The sequence below is a fragment of the Salmo salar genome, chromosome 13 (assembly GCF_965601325.2).
Source record: "Salmo salar chromosome 13, fSalSal1, whole genome shotgun sequence".
Lineage (NCBI taxonomy): Eukaryota > Metazoa > Chordata > Actinopteri > Salmoniformes > Salmonidae > Salmo > Salmo salar.
In genome coordinates this window covers 12,666,650-12,692,471 of record NC_138303.1, presented here as the reverse complement: position 1 = coordinate 12,692,471, position 25,822 = coordinate 12,666,650, and the positions used below count along the sequence as shown (strand labels likewise).

At 41.6% G+C, this 25,822-nt stretch overlaps 3 protein-coding genes across 7 annotated transcripts; 2 read left to right on the top strand and 1 right to left on the bottom strand.

Annotated features, from left to right (window-relative positions):
- Window positions 1-65: 65 nt before the first annotated feature.
- Window positions 66-5,648, top strand: ruxg (Small nuclear ribonucleoprotein G). The gene is given in 4 exon segments (NM_001141108.1): window positions 66-151; window positions 930-952; window positions 5,211-5,335; window positions 5,461-5,648. Coding segments are annotated over 4 exon segments (231 nt in total). The 5' UTR covers window positions 66-119; the 3' UTR covers window positions 5,512-5,648.
- Window positions 5,649-6,391: 743 nt separating this feature from the next.
- On the top strand, window positions 6,392-20,728 carry plpbp (pyridoxal phosphate binding protein). Of its 5 annotated transcripts, XM_082959654.1 has the most exons (10): window positions 6,446-6,549; window positions 7,543-7,648; window positions 11,864-11,971; window positions 16,173-16,223; window positions 16,664-16,699; window positions 16,792-16,867; window positions 17,048-17,188; window positions 19,109-19,251; window positions 19,349-19,447; window positions 19,614-20,588. In XM_082959654.1, the coding sequence occupies exons 3-10, from the start codon at window positions 11,921-11,923 to the stop codon at window positions 19,767-19,769; spliced, it is 753 nt and encodes a 250-aa protein (XP_082815780.1). In that variant the 5' UTR covers window positions 6,446-6,549; window positions 7,543-7,648; window positions 11,864-11,920; the 3' UTR covers window positions 19,770-20,588. The 5 variants fall into 5 exon arrangements, with proteins under 5 accessions (XP_082815779.1, XP_013989875.1, XP_082815780.1 ...); XM_082959653.1 differs by lacking the exon at window positions 7,543-7,648 and having other exon boundaries at window positions 6,392-6,549; XM_014134401.3 differs by lacking the exon at window positions 16,173-16,223.
- tmed4 (transmembrane p24 trafficking protein 4) lies at window positions 20,662-24,574 on the bottom strand. The gene is made up of 5 exons (XM_014134417.3): window positions 24,365-24,574; window positions 23,926-24,026; window positions 23,486-23,611; window positions 22,840-22,986; window positions 20,662-22,308 (listed from the first exon to the last, which is right to left on the bottom strand). The coding sequence occupies exons 1-5, from the start codon at window positions 24,501-24,503 to the stop codon at window positions 22,159-22,161; spliced, it is 663 nt and encodes a 220-aa protein (XP_013989892.1). The 5' UTR covers window positions 24,504-24,574; the 3' UTR covers window positions 20,662-22,158.
- Between the last annotated feature and the right edge of the window lie 1,248 nt (window positions 24,575-25,822).

The window sequence follows — 25,822 nt, the reverse complement described above, 5'->3', positions numbered from 1 at the left end:
ACGCCATTATATCGTAGAAGAAGAATACTGTTTCCGGATCCGCTCGTTGCGCGTGCTTTCCGCTTTTTTTCACAAAAGGAAGTCTCACGAGCTGAAGGCCCGAAACAAAAAGAAGAAACATGAGTAAAGCACACCCACCAGAGTTGAAAAAGTGAGTTATTAAAAAAGACATTCATAGTTGGTCTTCGATCCAGTGTAATTTCTAATATTTCGCTGTTCATTTTAGATAATGTGGATAGCAAGCTAACATAGGTAGCTACGCGCTAGCACAAAACTACCGGTAGTCGGTAACTAGTTAACACTGTTGTGGCTAGTAAAATTGCTAGCTAGCTATTGAATGAAACGGTTAGATAACCAAACCATGTATTCATTGTCATTTAATTTATGTACGAATATCATGAAGTGTCAGTTATGAACGAAAGCGATTTGAACGGCTCAACGACAACGAGTTGCCTCTTCGCTCTGTCGCATTAAAATGTTAGAATGGAGAACTTCTCTATGGTCAAAAGAAGTGATCCACTAAGTTATGCTGATAGCCACATTTAGTTTCGCACTGTTGTGGGAGCAAGAATGCTAACTTTCGGTTTCAACAGCCAATCTAGTTGGGTCTGGAAGCTATGTCGCGGTGTATTTGAATAATGTTTAGTTTATTCCAATTTTCTCAACGGTTCCCAAGCGCACTTCGCTTCCTTTATTGAAAATTAATGGCATTTCCGTTTTCATCGTTCCCAACGTGCTATATGGGTCTCTTGTGTAAAAATTGCCATTTAAAAAACTTTTGATGCTTTAGCGAAAAACTAATTCTGGTCCAGCTCCTAGTGAAAATCAGAGGCATGGACCAGAACCAACCCGTCTCTGGTATAGCCATACAATCGGTGGCGTTGCGATCTCTAATAGCAACTAATAATAACATTTTTGTTTCATTTCAGGTTCATGGACAAGAAGCTTTCGTGTGAGTACTGATTCTGAATGTTTATGGTTCTGCTGAGTTGAACGGACAAACCTCATCTCTTTGCTTGCAGAGTTGAGACTAATGTTGACAAACCAAATTAGGGCTGGGCCAAATGGTCTTAAAATCATATCTAGATTATGGGCAACTCACAATATACACTATGTGGACACCTGCTTGTCGAACATCTCATTCCAACATCACAGGCATTAATATAGAGTTGATCCCCCTTTTTGTTGCTACAACAGCCTCCACTCGTCTACTAGATGTTGGAACATTGCTGCGGGGACTTGCTTCCATTCAGACACGACCATTAGTGAGGTCGGGCACTGATGTTGGGCAATAATAGGTGTTCCAAATTATCCCAAAGTTGTTAGATGAGGCTGATGTCAGGGCTCTGTTAAGGCCAGTGAAGTTCGTCCACACTGATCTTGACAAAATATTTCTGTATGGACCTCGCATTGTGCACGGGGGCATTGTCATGCTGAAACAGGAAAGGGCCTTCCCCAAACAGTGGCCACAAAGTTGGAAGCACAGAATCATCTAGAATGTATGCTGTAGCGTTAAGATTTCCCTTCCCTGTAATTAATTTAATTTTACCTTTATTTAACTAGGCAAGTCAGTTAAGCAAATTCTTATTTTCAATGACGGCCTAGGAACAGTTCAGGGGTAGAACGACAGATTTTTTTTTTACCTTGTCAGCTCGTGGATTCGATCTTGCAACCTTTCGGTTACTAGTCCAACATTCTAACCACTAGGCTACCTGCCGCCCCACTAAGGGGCCTAGCCCGAACCATGAAAAAACATCCCAGACCATTATTCCGCCTCCACCAAACTTTACAGTTGGCACTATGCATTGGGGCAGGTAGCGTTCTCCTGGCATCCGCCAAACCCAGATTATTCTGTCGGAATGTCAGATGTTGAAGCGTGCTTCATCACTCTAGAGAACGCGTTTCCAATGCTCCAGAGTCCAATGGCTGCGAGCTTTACACCATTCCAGCCGACACTTGGCATTGCGCATGGTGATCTCAGGGTTGTGTGCGGCTGCTCTGCCATGGAAACCCATTTCATTAAGCTCCCGACGAACAGTTCTTGTGCTGACTTTGCTTCTAGAGGCGGTTTGGAACTTTGTAGTGAGTGTTGCAACTGAGGATATATGATTTTTACACGCTTCAGCGGTCCCGTTCTGTGTGACCTACGCTTCACGGCTGAGCCGTTGTTGCTCCAGAGTGGCGTGGCGGTTTAAGGCACTGCATCTCAGTGCTAGAGGCGTCACTACTGACCCTGGTTCAATTCCAGGCCGTGATTGGGAGTCCCATAGGGCGGCGCACAACTGGCCTAGCGTCGTTCAAGTTAGGCTTTGGCCGAGGTAGGCTGTCATGGTAAATAAGAATTTGTTCTTAACTGACTTGCCTTGTTAAATAAACGTTTCCACTTCACAATAACAGCACTTACACTTGACCGGGGCAGCTCTAGTAGGGCAGAAATCTGACTAACTAACTTGTTGGGAAGGTGGCATTCTATGACGGTGCCGCGTTGAAAGTCACTGAGCTCTTCAGTAAGGCCATTCTACTGCCAATGTTTGTCTATAGAGATTACATGGCTGTGCTCGATTTTTATACACCTGTCAGCAACGGGCGTTGCTGAAATAGCCGAATCCACTGATTTTGAAGGGGTGTCCACATACTTTTGTATATGTAGTGCATCTACATAATTTAAAAAAATTAATAAATTGTGCAACAAAGCTTATATAGAGAATAAAGGTCAAACAATCAAGAATAATCTAATGAATGAAATCAGGGCTTGTAGAATTATACCTAGGCTAAATATAAGCCTTCTACAACCATAAGATAAGACCCACTAATAATTTTATCAAAATAGTTTACAGGGGTTGCATTAGCTTTCAGAAATCTGCATTTTCAAAATGCAGGCCTATTTTTAAAACATTAATTTTTTTTATGAAATTCACCTGCATTTTATATAAAGTCAGTGTTATTTAATTATTTTTTTTGCTAACAATTGAGTGATAAGGGGCGAGCAACTATATCGTTTTTCTAAACAACTCACTGAGAAGAGTATTTTCATCAGATGACAACAGAAGTGCATCTCTGTTTGGCTTGCATCTATACAGGAGGATATTGGCTTACAGTCAATGTCTCCTGTCAATTCAATGTTCCCTCTAAGCTGCACACCTCCCCCGCCAATTCAATTTTCCCTCTAAGCTTCGCTGGGCTGCCTGGCATAAGAAATAGCATCCTGTGCAGAGAAGCACAAGGTTGAACTCCTCAACTTTCTAGAGTTTTCTCCGTTAACACTATCAACGTTTCCCTTTACTGTGGGTTATTGTGATCAATTCAACGTAATATTAGCCACTTTAAATGCAGCATAACAAAACAAACTATGCATGAGATTTTGTTATAGGCACAATGCATTGGAGTATGATTCTACACAGACCAGTGCGGCATAACCAATCAGAGCTGCAGTAGCCCTATATGCAACTAGACCATTGCCAAATATGGATCTGTGCCGTTCACTTTGAACTGGACTGTGGTTACAGCATGAGCGGTTGTGAGTAGATGCGTGCACATTTGTTCATATCCTTTGCTAGTAGTGAGTTATTAGCCCAGTTATAGATAATATCCAGTCAGCAATGGAGGAGTGATTGCATCGTACATGTTTTGTACTCTTGTAAATGTCTAGACATCTTTAAAATGCGAGTCCCGTAAAGAGCATTTATTTCTGTCTTAAAGGGACAGTGTTGTATTTTGAGACGGGCTTGAATAAGCTATGTAGCCAATAGGCAGAGGGAGCCATAATTTGTCTGATAATCTGTAATAATGTTATGTGAATAATGCATTTTATAAAGTGGTTTCTTGCATCAAACAACACATTTTCAGTCACCTTGTCTGAAGGACAAGTGGATAAACAGGTTAATGTCAAGCCCTGCATGTTTTTTCAGAAATCTCATGGCATGTAGGCTTACATTGAACACCACACATTGGCTGCTACTGTCGGCTGAATGATAGAACAGCTATTTCCATGTTAAAATGTTATGGGATGCATTTTCTCCATTGTTTCTTATGGTAGGCCACTCTGTTAGGTCTACATTATGATCAAATAGCCACTGTAGCTGTTAACTGTAACTTAAAGGGGGTACAGCTTCAGTGTTCCCAGTAAATGCGCACTGAATTTTCACATTCAAGTTTGAGCTCTGCAGACCTGAAATTTGCCCAGTGCAGGAAAAAAATGAGGGAGCATTGCTTACAATGAAAAGGCACGTTTTTTAAATTTATTTAAATGTATACATTTGAATTTTTTGCAAAAATGATCAGGCCATCATATTTCTAATGTTTATCACAAAGAATGTAGCCAGCTACATTTCCTAATGTTTCGCTTGAAGTTAATTTTGCATTTTAACTTGCTATCGGAAGAAAGTACTGGAGAAAAAATTCCCTACACATCAGTCAGAGCACTTTCTGGTGATCCAATGATGAGGGCAAAGATAAGTAGCATGAAATGTGTCCGTTTCCATTCATGATTTAGCGCGAACTCTGACTGAATCCGAGCAAAATGTACAATAAGAAGCATTTTAGATCTGCCTTTCCTGTTTTGGAAAAAAAATGCAAAAAAACCTTCGTCAACAACGAACCCTGCTTTTTAACCCGCTTTTTGCAATCACTGATCTGGCTTTCAAGTCTGTCTACGAAAATGCTCTTTTTGTTACACATTTTACCAGAACTATAACAATGACTAACTTCTGGTAGTAGGTATTCTAGAACATTAACACTTCTCCCTGCACTCAGCCCCTCCCAAGCTTCATTATGGTACCCCTCATGTCTCTTTTTATAACTAATGATTAATAATAATTAAAGCTCAAAAACCAAACCTATCACAACGTAATTGGAGCAGTTAAAATGTTTTGTCATACCCGTGGTATACAGTCTGATATATCATGGCTGACAGCCAATCAGCATTCAGAGCTCGAGCCACCCAGTTTAGAATGACAAATAATTTGTGGACTGCAAGAAGCCCAACAGATATGTTTGACCTAAAAAAAGAATCATTTTAAATCTTGCTTACATTGGTATACAATCACGTGTCTCTCTATGCTTGGGAATACTTGGAACAGATTTCTTAAATTAAAATCACTCGAGCTCATTTCCTGGTGTTTTTACAGTCTTATGTATATAAAGCCGCCAGTTTGGGAACCCTGCCTTACTGCCTCGACTGTTGTTACAGTTATATATATTTCTCCCTCCAGTGAAGCTGAATGGTGGCAGGCAGGTCCAAGGAGTCCTGCGAGGTTTTGACCCCTTCATGAACTTGGTGATGGATGACTGCTTGGAGATGGCCCCTGGGGGAATACAGAACACGATAGGCATGGTGGTCAGTACCAACAGCTTTGTTAACTACACTATCTCTTGGGACAGACATTTTGCTTTTATTCTCAATGTTATCACATACCTTGTTTTTGCAAGTAAATCAAATGTGTTTTTTGTTGCTATCTGTAGGTAATCCGAGGAAACAGTATCATCATGCTGGAGGCCCTTGAGAGAGTATGAGGGGTTGGGGTGGCAGAATCATCTTCAAGAAAGTGGAATAATGGACCTTTTCTTTACGGATACGTTTACAGATGTTTCATTTGGAAATATTTTGAATTGTGAAATCTTGTGAATAAACTTGGATATTTGTTTTCTTTATTTTTGTGTAATTCTGTTTTTTAGCTCTACATGTTTCAAGCACTTGATTGATTATTCTTGACAAGGTGTGCATACATAGGCGTCTATCAGAAGTTACATTTAAAAGGCATTGCGCGAACGCTAGTTGACAACTTTCTTCAAACTGCACGCAGAGACATAAAAATGGTATCCACAAGTAAGAGCTAATTTATTCGAACTGAGCCCGACATTCTACATTGGGTTAGGGCTGGGTAGGCAAAGTTTTTATTTTAGGATATGGACAGAGCTCTGCTATCACTAAATTGATTACTGACATTTTGATGCTGAGCCATTCGCAAAAGTCATATCTGACTAAAATCATAAGTGTCAGAAGGGCTTCAACCTCGTCAAATATAAAACGAGAGATTATTACACAGAAAATAACGTTCCTTGCGTTTTGTCGAAGTTTAGTGACGAAAAGTAGCTAACTGCTCTCATGCCTTGTCATTGAGCAGAGCAGCCCAAGCGGAGCCAGCATTGTTATATGGAGACTCAGACTCAGCATTGTTATATGGAGACTCAGCCGCCATGAGCAAGTGACAGGTGCAGCTAATGGATTTACTTAGGAAGTCAATCATTTCTGGTTTCGGGCCAGTCTCATAGTTCTTCAACAAACACCCAGCTGGATAGTTAGTGTGCACTAGATTGAGTTGACGCGGAATGGTTTATCAATAGTCAACACAAGGCGTCGCCCTCTCACCTCACACAAGCTTTCTATGCTATAGAAAGGACTTTTATTTTGACAGGTTGATCACCTCGCTGTTGCTTACGCACAGTCGGTAGATTGAGGGTATGTGGAAAGTAGGAATGTCGGAGGAGGTTGGAAAAGCGTTACAAGCGGTGGTAGACAGGGTAAATCAAGCCGCGGCACGTCGACCCAAGGTAAATCCAGTTTAATTTAATCTTGGGAAGAACCGGTGTATCTACTTTAGATGGTCATGTCGTGAGAAATGGGCTTATATAAGTGTCGAGGGTCGGTGGACCAGTTATGCAAGGAAAAACACCAACCTTTGGATTGAGGACTCACACCATAACATTCACATTACATACTGATTATTTTACGGCAAACTCTTTAAAGGCGCGCGCTGCATGCATGCAACCGGTTTGCGCGTGGAGGGTTGTAGACGATCTGCTGCTTTTATCATTTTGATGTAAACGTTGCAAAACATTTCTTCCATCAACTTCCGTTCACTCCTGATCGTAAGGGATGAACGTTTTGATTGGTTCATTTGAAACCATCCCACCACCATTCGAAAACACTAGGTAAACTAGAAGTTGGTAGACTCCTTCCAAAATTCAAATTGACGGAATCAGACCACACATGCATAGAAATTAGATGGAGCTACTGTCAATTCCAGCCAGGGTTCATTAAATTATTCAGGCAAATTCACAGCTGCACACTTTTGTTTTTATTTCACCTTTATTTAACCAGGTAGGCTAGTTGAGAATATCTCATTTACAACTGCGACCTGGCCAAGATAGAGCAAAGCAGTGCAGCACAAACAACAGAGTTACACATGGAATAGTCAAACATACAGTCAATAATACAGTAGGAAAAAAGGTCTATATACAGTGTGTGCAAATGAGGTAGGATACTGGAGGTAAGGCAATAAATAGGCCATAGTGGTGAAATAATTACAGTATAGCAATTGAACACTGGAGTGATAGATGTGCAGAAGATGAGTGTACAAGTAGAGATATTGGAGTGCAAAGAAGCAAAAATAGATACCAGTATGGGGATGAGGTAGATAGATGGGCTGTTTACAGATGGGCTATGTACAGGTGCAGTGATCTGTGAGCTGCTCTGACAGCTGGTGCTTAAAGCTAGTGAGGGAGATATGAGTCTCCAGCTTCAGTGATTTTTTTTTTTTACAGTTTGTTCCAGTCATTGGCAGCAGAGAACTGGAAGGAAAGGCGGCCGAAGGAGGAGTTGGCTTTAGGGGTGACCAGTGAAATATACCTGCTGGAGTGTGTGCTACGGGTGGGTGCTGCTATGGTGACCAGTGAGCTGAGATAAGGCGGGGCTTTACCTAGCAGAGACTTATAGATGACCTGGAGCCAGTGGGTTTGGCGACGAATATGAAGCGAGGGCTAGCCAATGAGAGCATACAGGTTGCAGTGGTGGGTAGTATATGTGGCTTTGGTGACAAAACGGATGGCACTGTGATAGACTGCATCCAATTTACTGAGTAGGGTGTCGGAGGCCATTTTGTAAATGACATCGCCGAAGTCAAGGATTGGTAGGATAGTTTAACGAGGGTATGTTTGGCAGCATGAGTGAAGGATGCTTTGTTGCGAAATAGGAAGCTGATTCTAGATTTAATTTTGGATTGGAGATGCTTAATGTGAGTCTGGAAGGAGAGTTTACAGTCTAACCAGACACCTAGGTGTTTGTAGTTGTCCACATATTCTAGGTCAGAACCGTCCAGAGTAGTGATGCTGGGCGGGCGGGCAGGGGTGGGCAGTGATCGGTTGAAGAGCATGCATTTAGTTTTACTTGCATTTAAGAGCAGTTGGAGGCCACGGAAGGAGAGTTGTATGGCATTCAAGCTCATCTGGAGGTTAGTTAACACAGTGTCATAAGAAGGGCCAGAAGTATGCAGGATGGTGTTGTCTGCGTAGAGGTGGATCAGAGAATCACCAGCAGCAAGAGCGACATCATTGATGTATACAGAGAAAAGAGTCGGCCCGAGGATTGAACCCTGTGGCACCCCCATAGAGACTGCCAGAGGTCCGGACAACAGGCCCTCCGATTTGACACACTGAACTCTATCAGAGAAGTAGTTGGTGAACCAGGCGAGGCAGTCATTTGAGAAACCAACGCTGTTAAGTCTGCCAATGAGAATGTGGTGATTGACGGAGTCGAAAGCCTTGGCCAGGTCGATGAATACAGCTGCACAGAATTGTCTCTTGTAGATGGCGGTTATGATATCGTTTAGGACCTTGAGCGTGGCTGAGGTGCACCCATGACCAGCTCGGAAACCAGAGTGCATAGCGGAGAAGGTATGGTGGGATTCGAAATGGTTGCTCATCTGTTTGTTAACTTGGCTTTCGAAGACCTTAGAAAAGCAGGGTAGGATAGATATAGGTCTGTGGCAGTTTGGGTCTAGAGTGTCTCCCCCTTTGAAGAGGGGGATGACCGCGGCAGCTTTCCAATCTTTGGGGATCTCAGACGATACGAAAGAGGGGTTAAACAGGCTAGTAATAGGGTTTGCAACAATTTCGGCGGATAATTTTAGAAAGAGAGGGTCCAGATTGTCTAGCCCGTCTGATTTGTAGGGGGTCCAGATTTTGCAGCTCATTCAGAACGTCAGCTATCTGGATTTGGGCGAAGGAGAAATGGGGGAGGCTTGGGCAAGTTGCTGTGGGGGGTGCAGGGCTGTTGACCGGGGTAGGGATAGCCAGGTGGAAAGCATGGCCAGCTGTAGAAAAATGATTATTGAAATTCTCAATTATCGTGGATTTATTGGTGGTGACAGTGTTTCCTAGCCTCAGTGCAGTGGGCAGCTGGGAGGTGGTGCTCTTATTTTCCATGGACTTTACAGTGACCCAGAACTTTTTGGAGTTTGTGCTACAGGATGCAAATTTCTGTTTGAAAAAGCTAGCCTTTGCTTTCCTAACTGCCTGTCTATATTGGTTCCTAACTTCCTTGAAAAGTTGCATATCACGGGGGCTATTCGAAGCTAATGCAGTATGCCACAGGATGTTTTTGTGCTGGTCAAGGGCAGTCAGGTCTGGAGTGAACCAGGGGCTATATCTCTTCCTGGTTCTACATTTTTTGAATGGGGCATGCTTATTTAAGATGGTGAGGAAAGCACTTTTAAAGAATAACCAGGCATCCTCTACTGACGGAATGAGGTCAATGTCCTTCCAGGATACCCGGGCCAGGTCAATTAGAAAGGCCTGCTCGCTGAAGTGTTTTAGGGAGCGTTTGACAGTGATGAGGCAGTGATCGCTGAGATCCTGGTTGAAGACAGCAGAGGGCAAGTTGGTTAGGATGACATCTATGAGGGTGCCCGTGTTCACGGATTTGGGGTTGTACCTGGTAGCTTCATTGATAATTTGAGTGAGATTGAGGGCATCAAGCTTAGATTGTAGGACAGCCGGGGTGTTAATCATGTCCCAGTTTAGGTCACCTAACAACACGAGCTCTGAAGAAAGATGGGGGGCAATCAATTCACATATGGTGTCCAGGGCACAGCTGGGGGCAGAAGGTGGTCTATAGCAAGAGGTAAAGGTGAGAGACTTGTTCCTGGAAAGGTGGATTTTTAAAAGTAGGAGCTCAAATTGTTTGGGCACAGTCCTGGATAGTAAGACAGAACTCTGCAGGCTATCTCTGCAGTAGATTGCAACTCCGCCCCCTTTGGCAGTTCTATCTTGTTGGAAAAGTTTATAGTTAGGGATGGACATTTCTGGGGTTTTGGTGGTCTTCCTAAGCCGGCAGAGTGTGCTAAGGCAGTGAATAAAACAAACTTAGAGAGGCTTCTAATGTTAACATGCATGAAACCAAGGCTTTTACGGTTACAGAAGTCATCAAAAGAGAGGGCCTGGGGAACGGGAGTGGAGCTAGGCACTGCAGGGCCTGGGTTAACCTCGACATCACCAGAGGGACAGAGGAGGAGTAGGATAAGGGTACGGCTAAAGGCTATAAGAACTGGTTGTCTATTACGTTCGGAACAGAGAGTAAAAGGAGCAGGTTTCTGGGCGCGGAAGAATAGATTCAAGGCATAATGTACAGACAAAGGTATGGTAGGATGTGAATACAGTGGAGGTAAACCTATGCACTGAGTGACGATGAGAGAGATAATGTCCCTAGAAACATAATTTAAACCATGTGAGGTCACTGCATGTGTGGGAGGTGGAACTAAAGGGTTAACTAAAGGCGTATTGAGCAGGGCTAGAGGCTCTACAGTGAAATAAGGCAATAATTATTAACCAAGACAGCAATGGACAAGGCATATTGACATTAGGGAGAGACATGCGTAGCTGAGTGATCATAGGGGTCCAGTGAGTGGTTCGGGCCGGAGACTTGGCGATTCAGGCAGCTAGTGGGCCGGGGCTAGCAGGCTAGCAAAAGGGCCTTAGAGAGACGTCGCGGCGAAGAAAGTCTGTTGTAGCCCCCTCGTGCTGTTACGTCTGCAGACGAGTCGTCGTGGATCAGCAGGGCTCCGTGTGGTAAAAGGGTCCAAGCCAATTGGTGGAATAGGTATAGTGGCCAAAGAATTTGTCCGATGGGCCTCTTAAGCTAATAGTCCGATATGCTCTAGACAGCTAGCAGATGGGCATTCAGGGGAAGTTGAGACGGAGGAGCCAGTTGATAAAGCCCCTTGGGCGAATTACGTCGGGAGTCCAGTCGTGTTGGGTCGGCGGGGGTCCAGGCCGACTGACAAAATAGGTATTATAGCCCAAGGAGTGGCTGATGGACCTCTTCGGCTAGCCGGGAGATGGGCCTAGCAAGGCTAGCTCCAGGCTAATTGGTTCTTGCTTCGGGACAGAGATGTTAGCCAGGAGTGGCCACTCGGATAGCAGCTAGCTAGCTGCGATGATCCAGGTGAAAAGGTTCAGAGCTTGCGGTAGGAATCTGGAGATATGGAGAAAAATACGTCAGATTTGCTCTGGTTTGAGTCGCACTGTGCAGACTGGCGAGAGTTGTCTGGGCTAATGGTAGCTGATGACAGCTAGCTGGCTAGTAGCTAGTTAGCTGGCTAGCTTCTGTTGGGGTTCCGGTTCAGAAGTAAAGAAATAGCAGATCCATACCACATTGGGTGAGGAGGATTGCAGGAGAGTATGTTGAGGTTAAGAATTATTTTTATTTTTTTTAAATATATGCAAAGAAAAAATATATATACATGGGACACGACAAGACGAGGACAAAAAGACATTGACTGCTATGCCATCTTGGACAAACAATGAAACATAATACAGTGTAGACAGACAAAGACGACCCTTTCAGATTTCTGTCATCTTGATTGTAAGGAAATGCCAGCATGCTAAAATAAGTGCATTTGGACAGCATATCTGGGTTGCGTTCAGGAGTGTACAATATAGTTTTCTACATGAGGCATACCTGTTCTGTATTGTGTGCCCCAATATGTCTTCCTGAATGAGCCTCAGATGTCGGCTGGGTTCATATAACACATCATTTATTTACAATATATTTTATTGCTTTTCTTTTTCCTCTGCTCTCCCACTCAAGACGTTGCCCGTGGTGCCGCCCCGCCTGGTAGCTGTAAGTAAGACGAAACCACCTGACATGGTGATCGAGGCATACCGAAAAGGACATCGCAACTTTGGTGAAAACTATGTGAGTGTTTTACTGAGTATTGTACACTGACTGGTCCTCTGTAGCTCATTTAGTAGAGTATGGTCCTCTGTAGCTCATTTAGTAGAGTATGGTCCTCTGTAGCTCAGTTAGTAGAACATGGTCCTCTGTAGCTCAGTTAGTAGAACATGGTCCTCTGTAGTTCAGTTGGTAGACCATGGTCCTCTGTAGTTCAGTTGGTAGAACATGGTTCTCTGTAGTTCAGTTGGTAGAACATGGTTCTCTGTAGTTCAGTTGGTAGAACATGGTTCTCTGTAGTTCAGTTAGTAAAACATGGTCCTCTGTAGTTCAGTTGGTAGAACATGGTTCTCTGTAGTTCAGTTGGTAGACCATGGTCCTCTGTAGTTCAGTTAGTAGAACATGGTCCTCTGTAGTTAGTAGAACATGGTCCTCTGTAGTTCAGTTAGTAGAACATGGTCCTCTGTAGTTCCGTTAGTAGACCGTGGTCCTCTGTAGTTCAGTTGGTAGAACATGGTCCTCTGTAGTTCAGTTGGTAGAACATGGTCCTCTGTAGTTCAGTTGGTAGAACATGGTCCTCTGTAGTTCAGTTAGTAGAACATGGTCCTCTGTAGTTAGTAGAACATGGTCCTCTGTAGTTCCGTTAGTAGAACATGGTCCTCTGTAGTTCCGTTAGTAGATCGTGGTCCTCTGTAGTTCAGTTAGTAGAACATGGTCCTCTGTAGTTAGTAGAACATGGTCCTCTGTAGTTCAGTTGGTAGAACATGGTCCTCTGTAGTTCAGTTAGTAGAACATGGTCCTCTGTAGTTCAGTTGGTAGACCATGGTCCTCTGTAGTTCAGTTAGTAGAACATGGTCCTCTGTAGTTAGTAGAACATGGTCCTCTGTAGTTCCGTTAGTAGAACATGGTCCTCTGTAGTTCCATTAGTAGACCGTGGTCCTCTGTAGTTCAGTTAGTAGAACATGGTCCTCTGTAGTTAGTAGAACATGGTCCTCTGTAGTTCAGTTGGTAGAACATGGTCCTCTGTAGTTCAGTTAGTAGAACATGGTCCTCTGTAGTTCAGTTAGTAGAACATGGTCCTCTGTAGTTCAGTTGGTAGAACATGGTCCTCTGTAGTTCAGTTAGAAGAACATGGTCCTCTGTAGTTCAGTTGGTAGAACATGGTCCTCTGTAGTTCAGTTAGTAGAACATGGTCCTCTGTAGTTCAGTTAGTAGAACATGGTCCTCTGTAGTTCCGTTAGTAGACCGTGGTCCTCTGTAGTTCAGTTAGTAGAACATGGTCCTCTGTAGTTCCGTTAGTAGACCGTGGTCCTCTGTAGTTCCGTTAGTAGACCGTGGTCCTCTGTAGTTCAGTTAGTAGAACGTGGTCCTCTGTAGTTCAGTTAGTAGAACATGGTCCTCTGTAGTTCAGTTGGTAGAACATGGTCCTCTGTAGTTCAGTTGGTAGAACATGGTCCTCTGTAGTTCAGTTGGTAGAACATGGTCCTCTGTAGTTCCTTTAGTAGACCGTGGTCCTCTGTAGTTCAGTTAGTAGAACGTGGTCCTCTGTAGTTCAGTTAGTAGAACGTGGTCCTCTGTAGTTCAGTTAGTAGAACATGGTCCTCTGTAGTTCAGTTGGTAGAACATGGTCCTCTGTAGTTCAGTTGGTAGAACATGGTCCTCTGTAGTTCAGTTGGTAGAACATGGTCCTCTGTAGTTCAGTTAGTAGAACGTGGTCCTCTGTAGTTCCTTTAGTAGACCGTGGTCCTCTGTAGTTCAGTTAGTAGAACGTGGTCCTCTGTAGTTCCGTTAGTAGACCGTGGTCCTCTGTAGTTCAGTTAGTAGAACGTGGTCCTCTGTAGTTCAGTTAGTAGAACGTGGTCCTCTGTAGTTCAGTTAGTAGAACGTGGTCCTCTGTAGTTCCGTTAGTAGACCATGGTCCTCTGTAGTTCAGTTGGTAGAACATGGTTCTCTGTAGTTCAGTTAGTAGAACATGGTCCTCTGTAGTTAGTAGAACATGGTCCTCTGTAGTTCAGTTAGTAGAACATGGTCCTCTGTAGTTAGTAGAACATGGTCCTCTGTAGTTCAGTTAGTAGAACATGGTCCTCTGTAGTTCCGTTAGTAGACCGTGGTCCTCTGTAGCGCTCAAACTCTAGGTGGCATTCTGTCTTCTCCCTACAGTTTTAAGCCATTAGCTTTGCCCCCGACTGACTCATGTGAACTACAATCACGACGCTCTGTTTTAACATTTAGAAACGGCAATAATAATCACTTGCGAATGCGGTTTTGCTTTCGGAATATATGGCCCTCATCTTTCATCAGCGAGAAACAATCCTTCAAATAAAAAAGATACACTTTTTGTAGCAGTTACAGATCCATACAGCTATGGAGCCTCCATTTTACTAAACTACACTCAGGGTTGGGGAGTGACGGATTACATGTAATCTGTTACATGTAAGGGATTACATAAAACAGTAACTATAATCCGTTACGTTTCCAGCAAAAAATATTGTAATCAGATTATAGATACTTTTGAAAAACTAGATGATTACTTCTAGGATTACTTTTAAATTCTGAAAGGATGTTTGGGGGAAAAAAAATCTTTGACACTTCTGTTTTCTCAATGACATTCAAATCAGCATTGAAAAAAAGGCGCAAGTTTAAGTTTGTTCCACCTGAGGGAGTCTGAACACAAGTCAGAGACCACTATGATGACACACCAAATGTGTTTGATGGATCGTGGGAAAAGAGCAGGAGTAGGCTTTTGTAGGCTACAGTCCAAGCTATGTCTTTCAATGGTGTGACTGCTGTCGGCATCCAACTTGAATAAACGCTTGGAGGTAAGAATGACAGCAGTGGTTTAGTCTACGACAATACTGACATCACTATTATTGATATCTACATAGCGCGTTGATGTGAATCACGCTGCTGCTCTCCAATTTAGCTATTTGCGCCTTACGGATTGTGGTTGTGGATGGCTGTTCACAAATGTAAGTGTGTATTTGAACCCAATAATGGTTGAATTCAAAGAGTTTAAGCTGCCTATCGATAATTGTTTTTGAAACCCGTGGACAGCCAGTGAAAAATGCTCTCTTGCGACAGCTGCATAGTGCAGATCCCAGCCTGTGGGATAAAAGTGGGGCTTTTATTGCTCAATCTAATTCATGCTGATAAAAAGTCCTAATGGACACATGCTCAAACTTGTTGTAATGGCCGTCGTCAGAATTAGAGCAAGGTGCAGCGGAGGATGTGTTCATCTTGAATGAATTTTAATACAAAAAGAGAACACTTGACAAAATGACAGCTGACAGTTCTGTCAGGTACTAACAACGAAACAGAAAGCACTAAACAGAAACAATCACCCACAAAAATCCAAAGGAAAAACAGGCTACTTATGTGTGACTCCCAATCAGCAACAACAAACTACAGCTGTGCCTGATTGGAAGCCACACGGCCAAAATCAACGAAACAAACCAACCTAGAAAAAAGAACATAGAACGCCCACCCAATGTAACACCCTGGCCTAACCAAAATAAAGAACAAAAACCTCTCTCTATGTACACTTTTGATAAACTTAAAGGGGCAATCTGTAGTTGCTACATCCATTTTTGGATTAATAAATTATATATAATATGGTAAAGATATAATTTAATCCTATAATAGTATGTAGTAGAAAGCAATGGGTTAGAAGAAGCCTACATAACCAACCCATAAAGTAAAATTTAACATACATATATGGCCAGCTATGTAAACTTTAACATTGATTTATCCTGCAATAGATGTTGTTCAGTTGCTAACATACATTTTTGTCTTCTAATGCCTCTTAAGGGGAAGGAAATCTAAAAGTAACTGAATGTAATCAGATTACGTTACTCAGTTTGGGTAATACAAAAGTTATGTTACTGATTACAATTTTGGACAGGTAACTAGTAACAGATTACATTTAGAAAGTAACCTACCCAACCCTGACTACACTGTAGCAGTTACAGATCCATACAGCCATGGAGCCTCCATCTTACTAAACTACACTGTAGCAGTTACAGATCCATACAGCTATGGAGCCTCCATCCTACTAAACTACACTATAGCAGTTACAGATCCATACAGCTATGGGTGCTTTCATCCGACGAAACCACACTTCTACTACACTTCCCGAGTTACACTTCCACACAGGTGGTTGGTAGGATGCTAGATAGCTAATTAGCACAGGTGGTCGCCTCTTCTCTTCTGTCCTTTTTCCGTAAAGAAGTGCTGTAACATGGAGATATGGACGTGTGGGAACACTAACCCTATCAAGGTGTGTATCAATGTAACCTTTTTGTTTTTAGAAAATTATTTATTGTTGATGTGAAACATAAAATCCTTGACGCGTGTTAATGTTCAGATTGAGTGTCGGGGCTCTGAAACAAAACTCCCCCGTACAGAAGACTTCTTCGTCCAGTGAGTCTTATGTGATGTAATGGAACTGAGAGTTTGCATAAAAGTCCTCTGTAGCTCAGTCGGTTGAGAATGTCGCTTTTAATGCCAGGATGGTGGCTTTGATTCCCGGGACCACCCATACGTATAATCAATGCACGCATGATTGTGAGTCGCTTTGGATAATAAAAGTCTGATAAATGGCATACGTTATATACATGATGGGAACATGTTGTACAGTTCCACATAAAACCTTTATTAGTAGTGTGAAGACATTTGCGGCTTGACTTTTTTTTTTTTCATTTTACCCCTCACTTTTAGGTGAATGAACTTGTGGACAAAGCCTCAAATCCTCAGGTTTGTTCAAAGGTTTAAGTCACCTTATTCTTTACTATATGTAATATGTCTATCCAGCAACCGCTAAAAATTATATTTCTGTTCTAACCTAGATTTTAGAATCATGCCCAGAAATCGAGTGGCATTTTATTGGCCATTTACAGAAGAATAATGTCAACAAACTTTTGGGTAAGTAATATGTCACATCTTGTGCAACATGTTATACCTCCATATCTCTAAAGCTGTTAACATCAACATCAACTCCCTGTACCCAGCGGTCCTTGTCAAAAAGCAAGCTTTTGAACAGCATTCCGTAGAAGCCTTTAGTAACACCGGCATATCTTAACTCTACTCACACACTTCCCACAGGTGTACCAAACCTGTTCATGGTGGAGACAGTGGACTCTGTCAAGTTGGCCGACAAGGTAAACAGCTCCTGGCTGCGGTTGAGAACAGCTAGTACGCAGACGTTAAAGATCATGGTTCAGATCAACACCAGTGGGGAGGAAAGTAAGTGTTCATACCAGGGGTTGGAACCCTAACATTTTTTTTCTTCGTTTTGTTCTGAACAGAACCATCATTTTTTGTTGTTGTTGTTACGTTACACTGTTCCGACCAGGAAAATAAAGTTCTGAACGGGTTCGAACCGTCAAAAAAGTACCACTTTATATCTTTCCTTTCTGTTCCTTTTTAAACCTCTGAAATATACATGTATTTTTACATGAAGCTCGTTATTAAATTACCAATCAGTGCAGATAGAGCAGTTTGCTGTGGAGTGGATAAGCGATTTAATCTGTATAGGAAAGCCGTTAAGAATACATTTTGCAGTGAAAGCATGGTTTAATCCTATTGAAAGACAAACACACACTGTGCTGCCAGTCACAGTGTAGGACATGAGATGCATCAGAAATGTTAAGGGTGAGGATGGAGGAAGCTTGCCTAGAAGCGCTGGGCATCTTGTTATGACAAGCATTATCTGAATTAGGCCCACAGAATTATACCTACGGAGCAGCGGCTTCTATGGAGGAACTTTTAATATCTTTGAACTACCTAGTTGGTTTAACGTTGGACCAGACAGAGCTAGCTAGCTAACAAGCTTGTGTGTGCAGAGCGGCACCAGAATTTGAAATAAAACATTTACCTTTTTGTAGTTAATAAATCCAATGTGAAACATGGTAACTATAGTATCAAATAGCATTGAAAAAGTAAATTCATCTCTAATTAAACATCTCTCTCTAATTTCTGAATTACACTTTGTTAGTAGGCTACAGTAACATATTCTTACATGGGGAGGGGCAGGTAGCATATACACAGACCGACTGGCAAAGATTTCTAACTGGCAGGCAGATGCTGGAATAAGTTTCTTTGTAACAGAGTGAGGGCTTTGCATAGGTGCTTTGTTGCGATTTTTGTGGGACTGGAATAAAATGCTCGGAATGTGAAATAATGTTACTAACCGGTTCCCATGCTTTTAAAATAACGGTTCTGTTCCAGAACAGCATAGATCACTTTCGTTTTCGGTTCGGGTTCTGTTCCTCAAATAATTTTGTTATTTTCCGGTTTTTGGTTCTGTTTTCTGAACCGGTTTCAACCCTTGGTTCACACACATGCAGGTTGGCATTTATTGAGATGACTCATGTACTGGAGGAAGCACTGCAGAGGTCACTAGCTGGCACAGCCACAATGTCATAAAATCAGATTTTTAACCTTAATCCTAATGCCTAACCCTGACCTTAAAATAAGACCAAAAAGCCAATTTTTTATATATTTTTTTAAACATTTCTATCTAGACAATTTTGACTTTGCAGCTGGCCCATTTAGTAGAAATCACTCAGTTCTGCCTCAAGGACAACAATCATGAAGTCAACCTGCTTCACAGACAGATACATGAACTACTGTTCTACACGGAGTGTACAAAACATTAAGAACACCTTCCTGATATTGAGTCCCCCGCCCCCATTTTGCCCTCAGAACAGCCTCAATTCTTCGGGGCATGGACTCTACAAGGTGGTGAAAGCGTTCCACGGGGATGCTGGCCCATGTTGACTCCAATGCTTCCCACAGTTGTTAAGTTGGCTGGATGTCCTTTGGGTGGTGGACCATTCTTGATATGTGAAAAACCCAGCAGCGTTGCAGTTCTTGACACAAACTGGTGTGCCTGGCACCGACTACCATAACCAAAGACAGTTAAACCTTTTTTCTTGCCCATTCACCCTCTGAATGGCACATATTCAAGGCTTAAAAATGTCTCAAGGCGTAAAATTCCTTCTTTAACCTGTCTCCTCCCCTTCATCTACACTGATTTGATGTGGATTTAACAATTGACATCAATAAGGGATCATAGCTTTCACCTGGATTCACCTGATCAGTCTAAGTTATGGAAATAGCAGGTGTTCGTAATGTTTTGGACACTGTGTATATTACCTCTAGGTAAACATGGACTGCCTCCTGATGAGACCGTGACCACAGTGAAACACATTTTATCCAAATGCTCTGCCCTACACTTCTCCGGACTCATGACCATTGGTCGCTATGGCTACGACCTAGCTGATGGCCCTAACCCAGATTTTCAGGTATTTGACTGTTATGATTACCCTAATGTTTTATGTTAAGGCTTTTGGTAAAGATCTATAGGTGTGTGTGTTAAGTCTGTTGCGCATCACCCACCAGGCTTTGCTGAGTCGGCGACAGGAAGTGTGTGCCAGTCTACAGCTGCCGCTTGAAGATGTGGAGCTTAGTATGGGCATGTCCACTGACTTCGAACACGCGGTAAGTTCCATTGTTCCAATTTTCTCAATGGCTAATACAATATGTTCTTAACATATTGTATTATCAGATATTGATTAGGCTACCCATTTGCAACTCGAATGCTCATGCTGTTTGAATAAGTTATACCCTTCTGAGGTATATCTCCTCTTCCATTTCCTCCTTTTAGATTGAGGTGGGTTCAACCAACGTGCGAGTGGGTAGTACTATTTTTGGGAATAGGGATTATCCCAACACTCCCACTCCCAGTCCAGAGAAAAAGTCCAAGGTTCCGACAGAAGAGACAGCTAAGAAGATGGAGCGTCTCACTGTGACAGAACAGTGACGTTTCTCCTTCCTACACTCACAACGGGCTGAAAAGAATTTAGTATTTTATGAGATTTTCTGGAGAGAAAAAAACAACAGCAAGTTTCCACAGTATGTCTTTATGATGTCTTTGGTTGATGTAGTAGTTTTCTACAAAACCCATTCATTTATTTGAGCATTTTTAGATGACGTTCGATCTTTTAAGTTGACATTACAAACTTCTTCTCACATTAGACATAGATTCTCATTAATCAATTGATGGTATTGGATATAAGAAGTTCCCTACCTCACATCTTGATATTGTGCCAACCCTAGATTCAATAGATACCGTTTTACACGATAACGGAAATAGAGATCATTTGGAGAGTCAAGCAGAGGTCGACTCTCTCGACTCTTATCATGACGTATGGTATTATGAGTCGATTAAATTGTTTTGTATGGTGTCAGAAATTTGACGTTTTTATAATTGATAAACCAAATTAGAAAACGGCAGGTAAAGAGTGATTCATACCATATGTTTACGTTGCCGTATTATTTCATTTTGTGTGATGTCAGTGATTCTTCTGGTCTGAATTATTTGTTGGTGCAGTAAAAGATTTAAGAATGAACCTATGCAAAGAGGAAATAGTTTAGTTTGTTCTGTTATGAGATTTTCTATCCTATAGTTATTATGGAACAATAATGCTGTAGTTACCATCAATGTAAAACTAAATCCATAACTAAGGGTGATAATGATCACATTCAGTGAATTGTATTGCAAAACATTCACTTAAACAAGATACAGGGTTAAATTGATACTGAGGAAGGTGACAAGCAATAAAATATTTATTGAAAATAACTGTTGTGTTACATTTTTAATAGGAAATGTAAATGAATGTTCCATAAACAAAGAACCACAGATGGGAATCAAATACTTTTTCCATTTTTATTGAGTACATTGAAATGACAGCCAACCAAAAGTAAAAACCTTAATAATGACAAATGAAAACCTTGTGACTTTATTCCTTGTTATAACACTACAGTATTGTCATTAAATATTGTATTCGCATCTTACTGATATCTAGATTGTAACCTAAACCCCTGTTCAGTTTTGAATAACTCAAGGGTATTTTATGATGGGCATTCATTTCACAACATTCAAATTTAATCTGCGCCTGATTTAATGATTAGTTGGTCTTTAAAATTTTTACAAAAATGGGGCTGTTTGGACCTCTAGAAATATAAATAATGGCATGTTTTCTGGAATGATACAGCTCTTCAACAGAAGGTAAGGTTGTGGATGCCATTCTACTTGTGAACTGGTGTTTGGACGTGAACAGGTTAGTCATTAAGATATCCCTATTATTAGCTATGTTACAATCATGTTTGTAGACTAAAACACAATATAGTCCAAATACAAGTGTTTAAACCAAAAGTATACAATTTTCAGAAAGACCAAGATCTACAAAATACTAGTAATATGGATCTTACTGCTTAGTCCAAAGTGACACAAAATGAAATTTTACTTTTGCCACTGCTTATATGTACAGTCCAACAAGGTTTATACAACAACTACACAGCAGTAGACCTAATACAACAACATGGACACAGGTGCTGCTTACTTATCACAATAATTAAAATCACTGAATAATAATGGACAATACAAAACACACTGGATGGCCTCAATTCATTTGCTTCCCAGGTTTAAAAAGGGGCAATCTGCAGTTGCTACATACATTTTTAGACTTGGAAATTAATATGTACCCATTGATTCTTGAAGAATAACTTACAAATGCCTCATGAGTTTAGTTCAACTGTTGTACCCTATCAGAACCTAAAATATAAGCTTGTTTTATGCCAATGTTTATAAACAAAGTAAATGTAAACAAACAATTTTGATCTCATAGTTGGTCAGTCCTTGAATTTATAGCTGTGACTAAAAGTTTGAGTGGTTAAATTTCTCCAGCCCTATATCCCTCAGCTGCAGATTGCCCATTTAAAGGGCAACTCCACCACTTCTCAACCTCATTCATTATCTCCAGCACAATACCAGTGTTAACATATGTGAAATGGCACATTTCTATGTTTACTAAAAAAAAATTAAGTAAAGTTCTATCCGATGACATCAAAAGTTAAAACATTTTTTAAACTTTTCAAACAGATTTGTAGTGACATGGGGAGCAAGAAACTCATTGCAGGTTTGGAAAATCACATTTTTAACTTTTAATCCACAGAAAAGCATTTTTTTAGGACCTTATCTATTTAACCACAAATGCGCTGGTTTCACACATGTACACTGAGGTTGAAAGTGGCGGAATTGCCCTTTTAAGCATCTCTACTAAATCACATCAACACCATGTCTCTCTGCCAGTCAGCTCTGTATGGGTGTGATGCCTGTCTTGAACTCAATCAGTGATGGCCTGTGAGCATTACACCAACTTCTTGGCCTCAAAGAAGCTCTTGAGGTGCTTCATCTGCCAGATGCCAGTGACGATGAGGATAAGCGTCTGAGCTATCGACCACCAAAGCACACGCTGGTTGGTGCTCTCACTTGTCATGCGGAACCGCTCCTCACGATACTGTTAAAAGAGAGACAGTCACGAGAGCATTGAAAGACAAGGAGAAGTCCTCACTATACTGTGAAGAGACACAGACAGTCACTAGAACATTGACTGTCTCCTCACAGTATAGTGGACTCCTCACTATACTGTGAAGAGACAGTCACTAGAACATTGAAAGATAAGGGGAAGTCCTCACTATACTGTGAAGAGACAGTCACTAGAACATTGAAAGATAAGGGGAAGTCCTCACTATACTGTGAAGAGAGCAGTCACTAGAACATTGAAAGACAAGGAGAAGTCCTCACGATACTGTGAAGAGAGACAGTCACTAGAACATTGAAAGACAAGGAGAAGTCCTCACGATACTGTGAAGAGAGACAGTCACTAGAACATTGAAAGACAAGGAGAAGTCCTCACGATACTGTGAAGAGATAGACATTCCACAACACAGATTTGTATGACATGTTTAAATACATTTCAAGATGTATTATCATATATGTTGTGGCTTAGTTATTCAACTCAAAATGTAGACTTTATCTTTCAACTCACCCGCTGATAGTTTTGCTCTTTCTGGATTTGTTCTACCTGGTCCAGTAATTGTCGAGCTCTTAATTGCAGCTCTGTGAGCTTGTCTTTTGCTGCGATTTCAGGGTAGTTATTGGTATGTTCACCAACCTGAATATCCAGGTGGACTCTCTGTAAGATAGAACACAAGGTTATAATGTCAGACTTTTGTGTATGTATGCCGTTCAGAGGGTGAATGGGCAAGAAAAAAGATGTAAGTGCCTTCGAACAGGGTATGGTAGTCGGTGCCAGGCGCACCGGTTTGAGTGTGTTAAGAACGGCAACACGGCTGGGTTTTTCACACTCAACAGTTTCCCTGTGTGTATCAAGAATGGTCCACCACCCAAACGACATCCTGCCAACTTGACACATCTATGGGAAGCATTGGAGTCAACGTGGGCCAGCATCCCTGTGGAACGCTTTCGACACCTTGTAGAGTCCATGGCCTGACAAATTGAGTCTGTTCTGAGGGCAAAAGGGAGAGGGGGGGTGCATCTCAATATTAGGAAGGTGTTCTTAATGTTTTGTATACTCAGTGTATTTACTGCTTTATGGGAGGTGTTTTTGTTGTTGTGAGCAGAAACCTTTTCTGAACAACCCATTCTATATGAGCAACACATCCCACTCATACCAGTTTGCCACCAGCAAACAGGGCCATCTTGGTGGAGTTGGAGTGCAGGCAGATCTGATGCTCGCCTGGTGTATGGGATGTGAAGGTGAACCGTCCATCTGACCCGTACTGACGAGACAGGATGATCTAGAATAAGAAGGGTTTGGAGAGAAATAGAGACATGCCGATGAAACATACGTGGAGGCATTGTGTGCATGAAGATGTGATATTTCGATTTTTTTTCTTGTGTATATGTATTGTGTGATGCAAAATTAATTGCCTCATTGAGGGTCATTCAAGTTTTATGAATATACAAACTGTAGTGACTGTATACATTTGAGAGTGTGGTAACTTCATTTCTAATCTCTCATGGACTGACAATGTAAATTACGCTAAATTGTTGTTCTGGGTTAACCCGAGATTACATTACATCTAATCTCTTTTCTCATTGATGGACTGACCTTAGTATCTGGATCTTTGATCTCCACATGCATTCCAAGGCCAGGGGTGGCTGGGAGGAACGATCCGGTCTGCTTGTCCCACAGCTGGGTCCTGTATTTCCCTAATAATAGAGAGATGATATTTGACAAATAAAATAATTTTATGTAAACTATTCCTCATATCCTGAATAGGTGACATACTCCCATCTCAAATAACAATACACAGCACTGGCTCAACACATTAAATCATCTTCTCATCTTTTGTAGCTAGCTCAAAAACTATTTTTTATTTATTAAGAACCATGTGATAGATATTTTTCATCCATCCGACAATGACAGACAGACATGCACTAACTGACTGAATAAAAATAGCCTATGAGCCAGAAGCAGCTAGCTAACTAGCTAGCTAACGTTAACCAGCTATAGCTAACGCTAAAAAAAACATAGCTAGCTAACTTACCAATAACCATAGTTTCATCTGGAATTTCCTCTATAAAGCATTTTTTCTCCGTCTCCCCAATGTGAAAATAGAGAGCGTAACTTGGAGAGAGCCAAGCAAATAATATGATAATTCCGGCGCCAGGTACAGTGAGCATCATGTCAAAACAGCTTTGTTGTCACCATCAGCAGAGTCAGCGCAGTAGATGGGTCGTTCGCGAACAAACGGCTCTTTTTGGACGGATCTCTTTTGGTGAACGTTGGGAACCGAACCGCATCGATGAAAGAGCCGTTCATTTGGTTCCCTGATTTGCATACTGCTACTACTGCTTTTTGAGCACAAAACAAACGTTTTTCTGTAGATAATTTACAAAAGAATGATCGAAAGAGGATGAATCCTCACTGCAGATACAATAAATAGTGGAGAGAGAGCTTCAATCTAATCCGTTTGGGAGCCAAACGAGCCGGCTCTTTTACGTGAACGGAGCCGATTGAGCCGGCTCACTAAAAAGAGTCCGAATGCCCATCACTAGTAGATGCAAGCAGCTGCTGCTGTACTTTTATTTTGAAACCCAGCCGGAAGTGTTTTTTTTCTTTTCTTTTTTTAAACAGGATCGCACACTACCCAGAATGCACTTCACCGAGACAGATATTGCTGGTGTTATGAAACGAGGATATCTCGGTATCTACGAGTGCATTTTGCGGTGGGACATTATAAAGCGGTGTTTGGTTGTTGCAAAGAAAATTTGTCTGTGGCATTTAGCTACTTTTTTTTCTGATTCAAAGATATCGTCATGGCTCAGTACAAAGCAGCAACAAGCGAGGCTGGAAGAGCCATGCAGCTGATTAAAAAAAAAAACGTTAATATTCTTGCATATCCAATGCTTTCCAGTTACTGAAAGCCTTCAACGTTACAGCATTACCTATTTCCACCCCTCTTAACTATCCGAATGTCTCCTGCAGGACAACATGGTCAAGTCCAACACCAATTAAAGTTCTTGGCTAAGGTGTATGTAATCTTCAGACTTCAACTGTACATCAGCTGCTCCACACCAGTAGCTCTATGAACAACATTGGACAAAACGAGGAGGTGAGCAGAACCAAGCATGAACTAGTGAGATCCTGTTGACACTTTATAGCATTTATTTGCATATTTCCGTTAGGGAGCGCCTACTCTGAAGTGCGTAAGTGCAATAACCAAATTCGTCCTGGCACTCTTTCTAAACAAATTCATTACTGTTTAGAAAATTTGACTAAGGGTAATCAACAAAACACAGTCAACTGTTTGTTACAGATTATAGTTTTGGAAACAAAACAAAAAAAATATGGACATCAAATGTTTCATTGATGAGAAACTTAGCAGAATGTCGGACAAAATTAATCTCTTCCCACTTCCGGCCACTGGGCTTACGCACACCACCATATCTGGCAAACCGGATGCTTCACATTTACACATCCTGTGAAATATCTGGCTCACCTT

What these genes read in the sequence shown, in the direction of transcription:
- plpbp (XM_082959653.1), top strand. Translation starts at nt 6,460, where the DNA reads ATGTGGAAAGTAGGAATGTCGGAGGAGGTTGGAAAAGCGTTACAAGCG. An exon ending in GGAACACTAACCCTATCAAG is followed by an intron (nt 16,224 to 16,663) that starts GTGTGTATCAAT and finishes CCTCACTTTTAG; the next exon opens with GTGAATGAACTTGTGGACAA. An exon ending in GCCCTAACCCAGATTTTCAG is followed by an intron (nt 19,252 to 19,348) that starts GTATTTGACTGT and finishes ATCACCCACCAG; the next exon opens with GCTTTGCTGAGTCGGCGACA.
- tmed4 (XM_014134417.3), bottom strand. Translation starts at nt 24,503, where the DNA reads ATGATGCTCACTGTACCTGGCGCCGGAATTATCATATTATTTGCTTGG. An exon ending in AGATGAAACTATGGTTATTG is followed by an intron (nt 24,027 to 24,364) that starts GTAAGTTAGCTA and finishes CTCTATTATTAG; the next exon opens with GGAAATACAGGACCCAGCTG. An exon ending in TGTTTGCTGGTGGCAAACTG is followed by an intron (nt 22,987 to 23,485) that starts GTATGAGTGGGA and finishes TCTATCTTACAG; the next exon opens with AGAGTCCACCTGGATATTCA.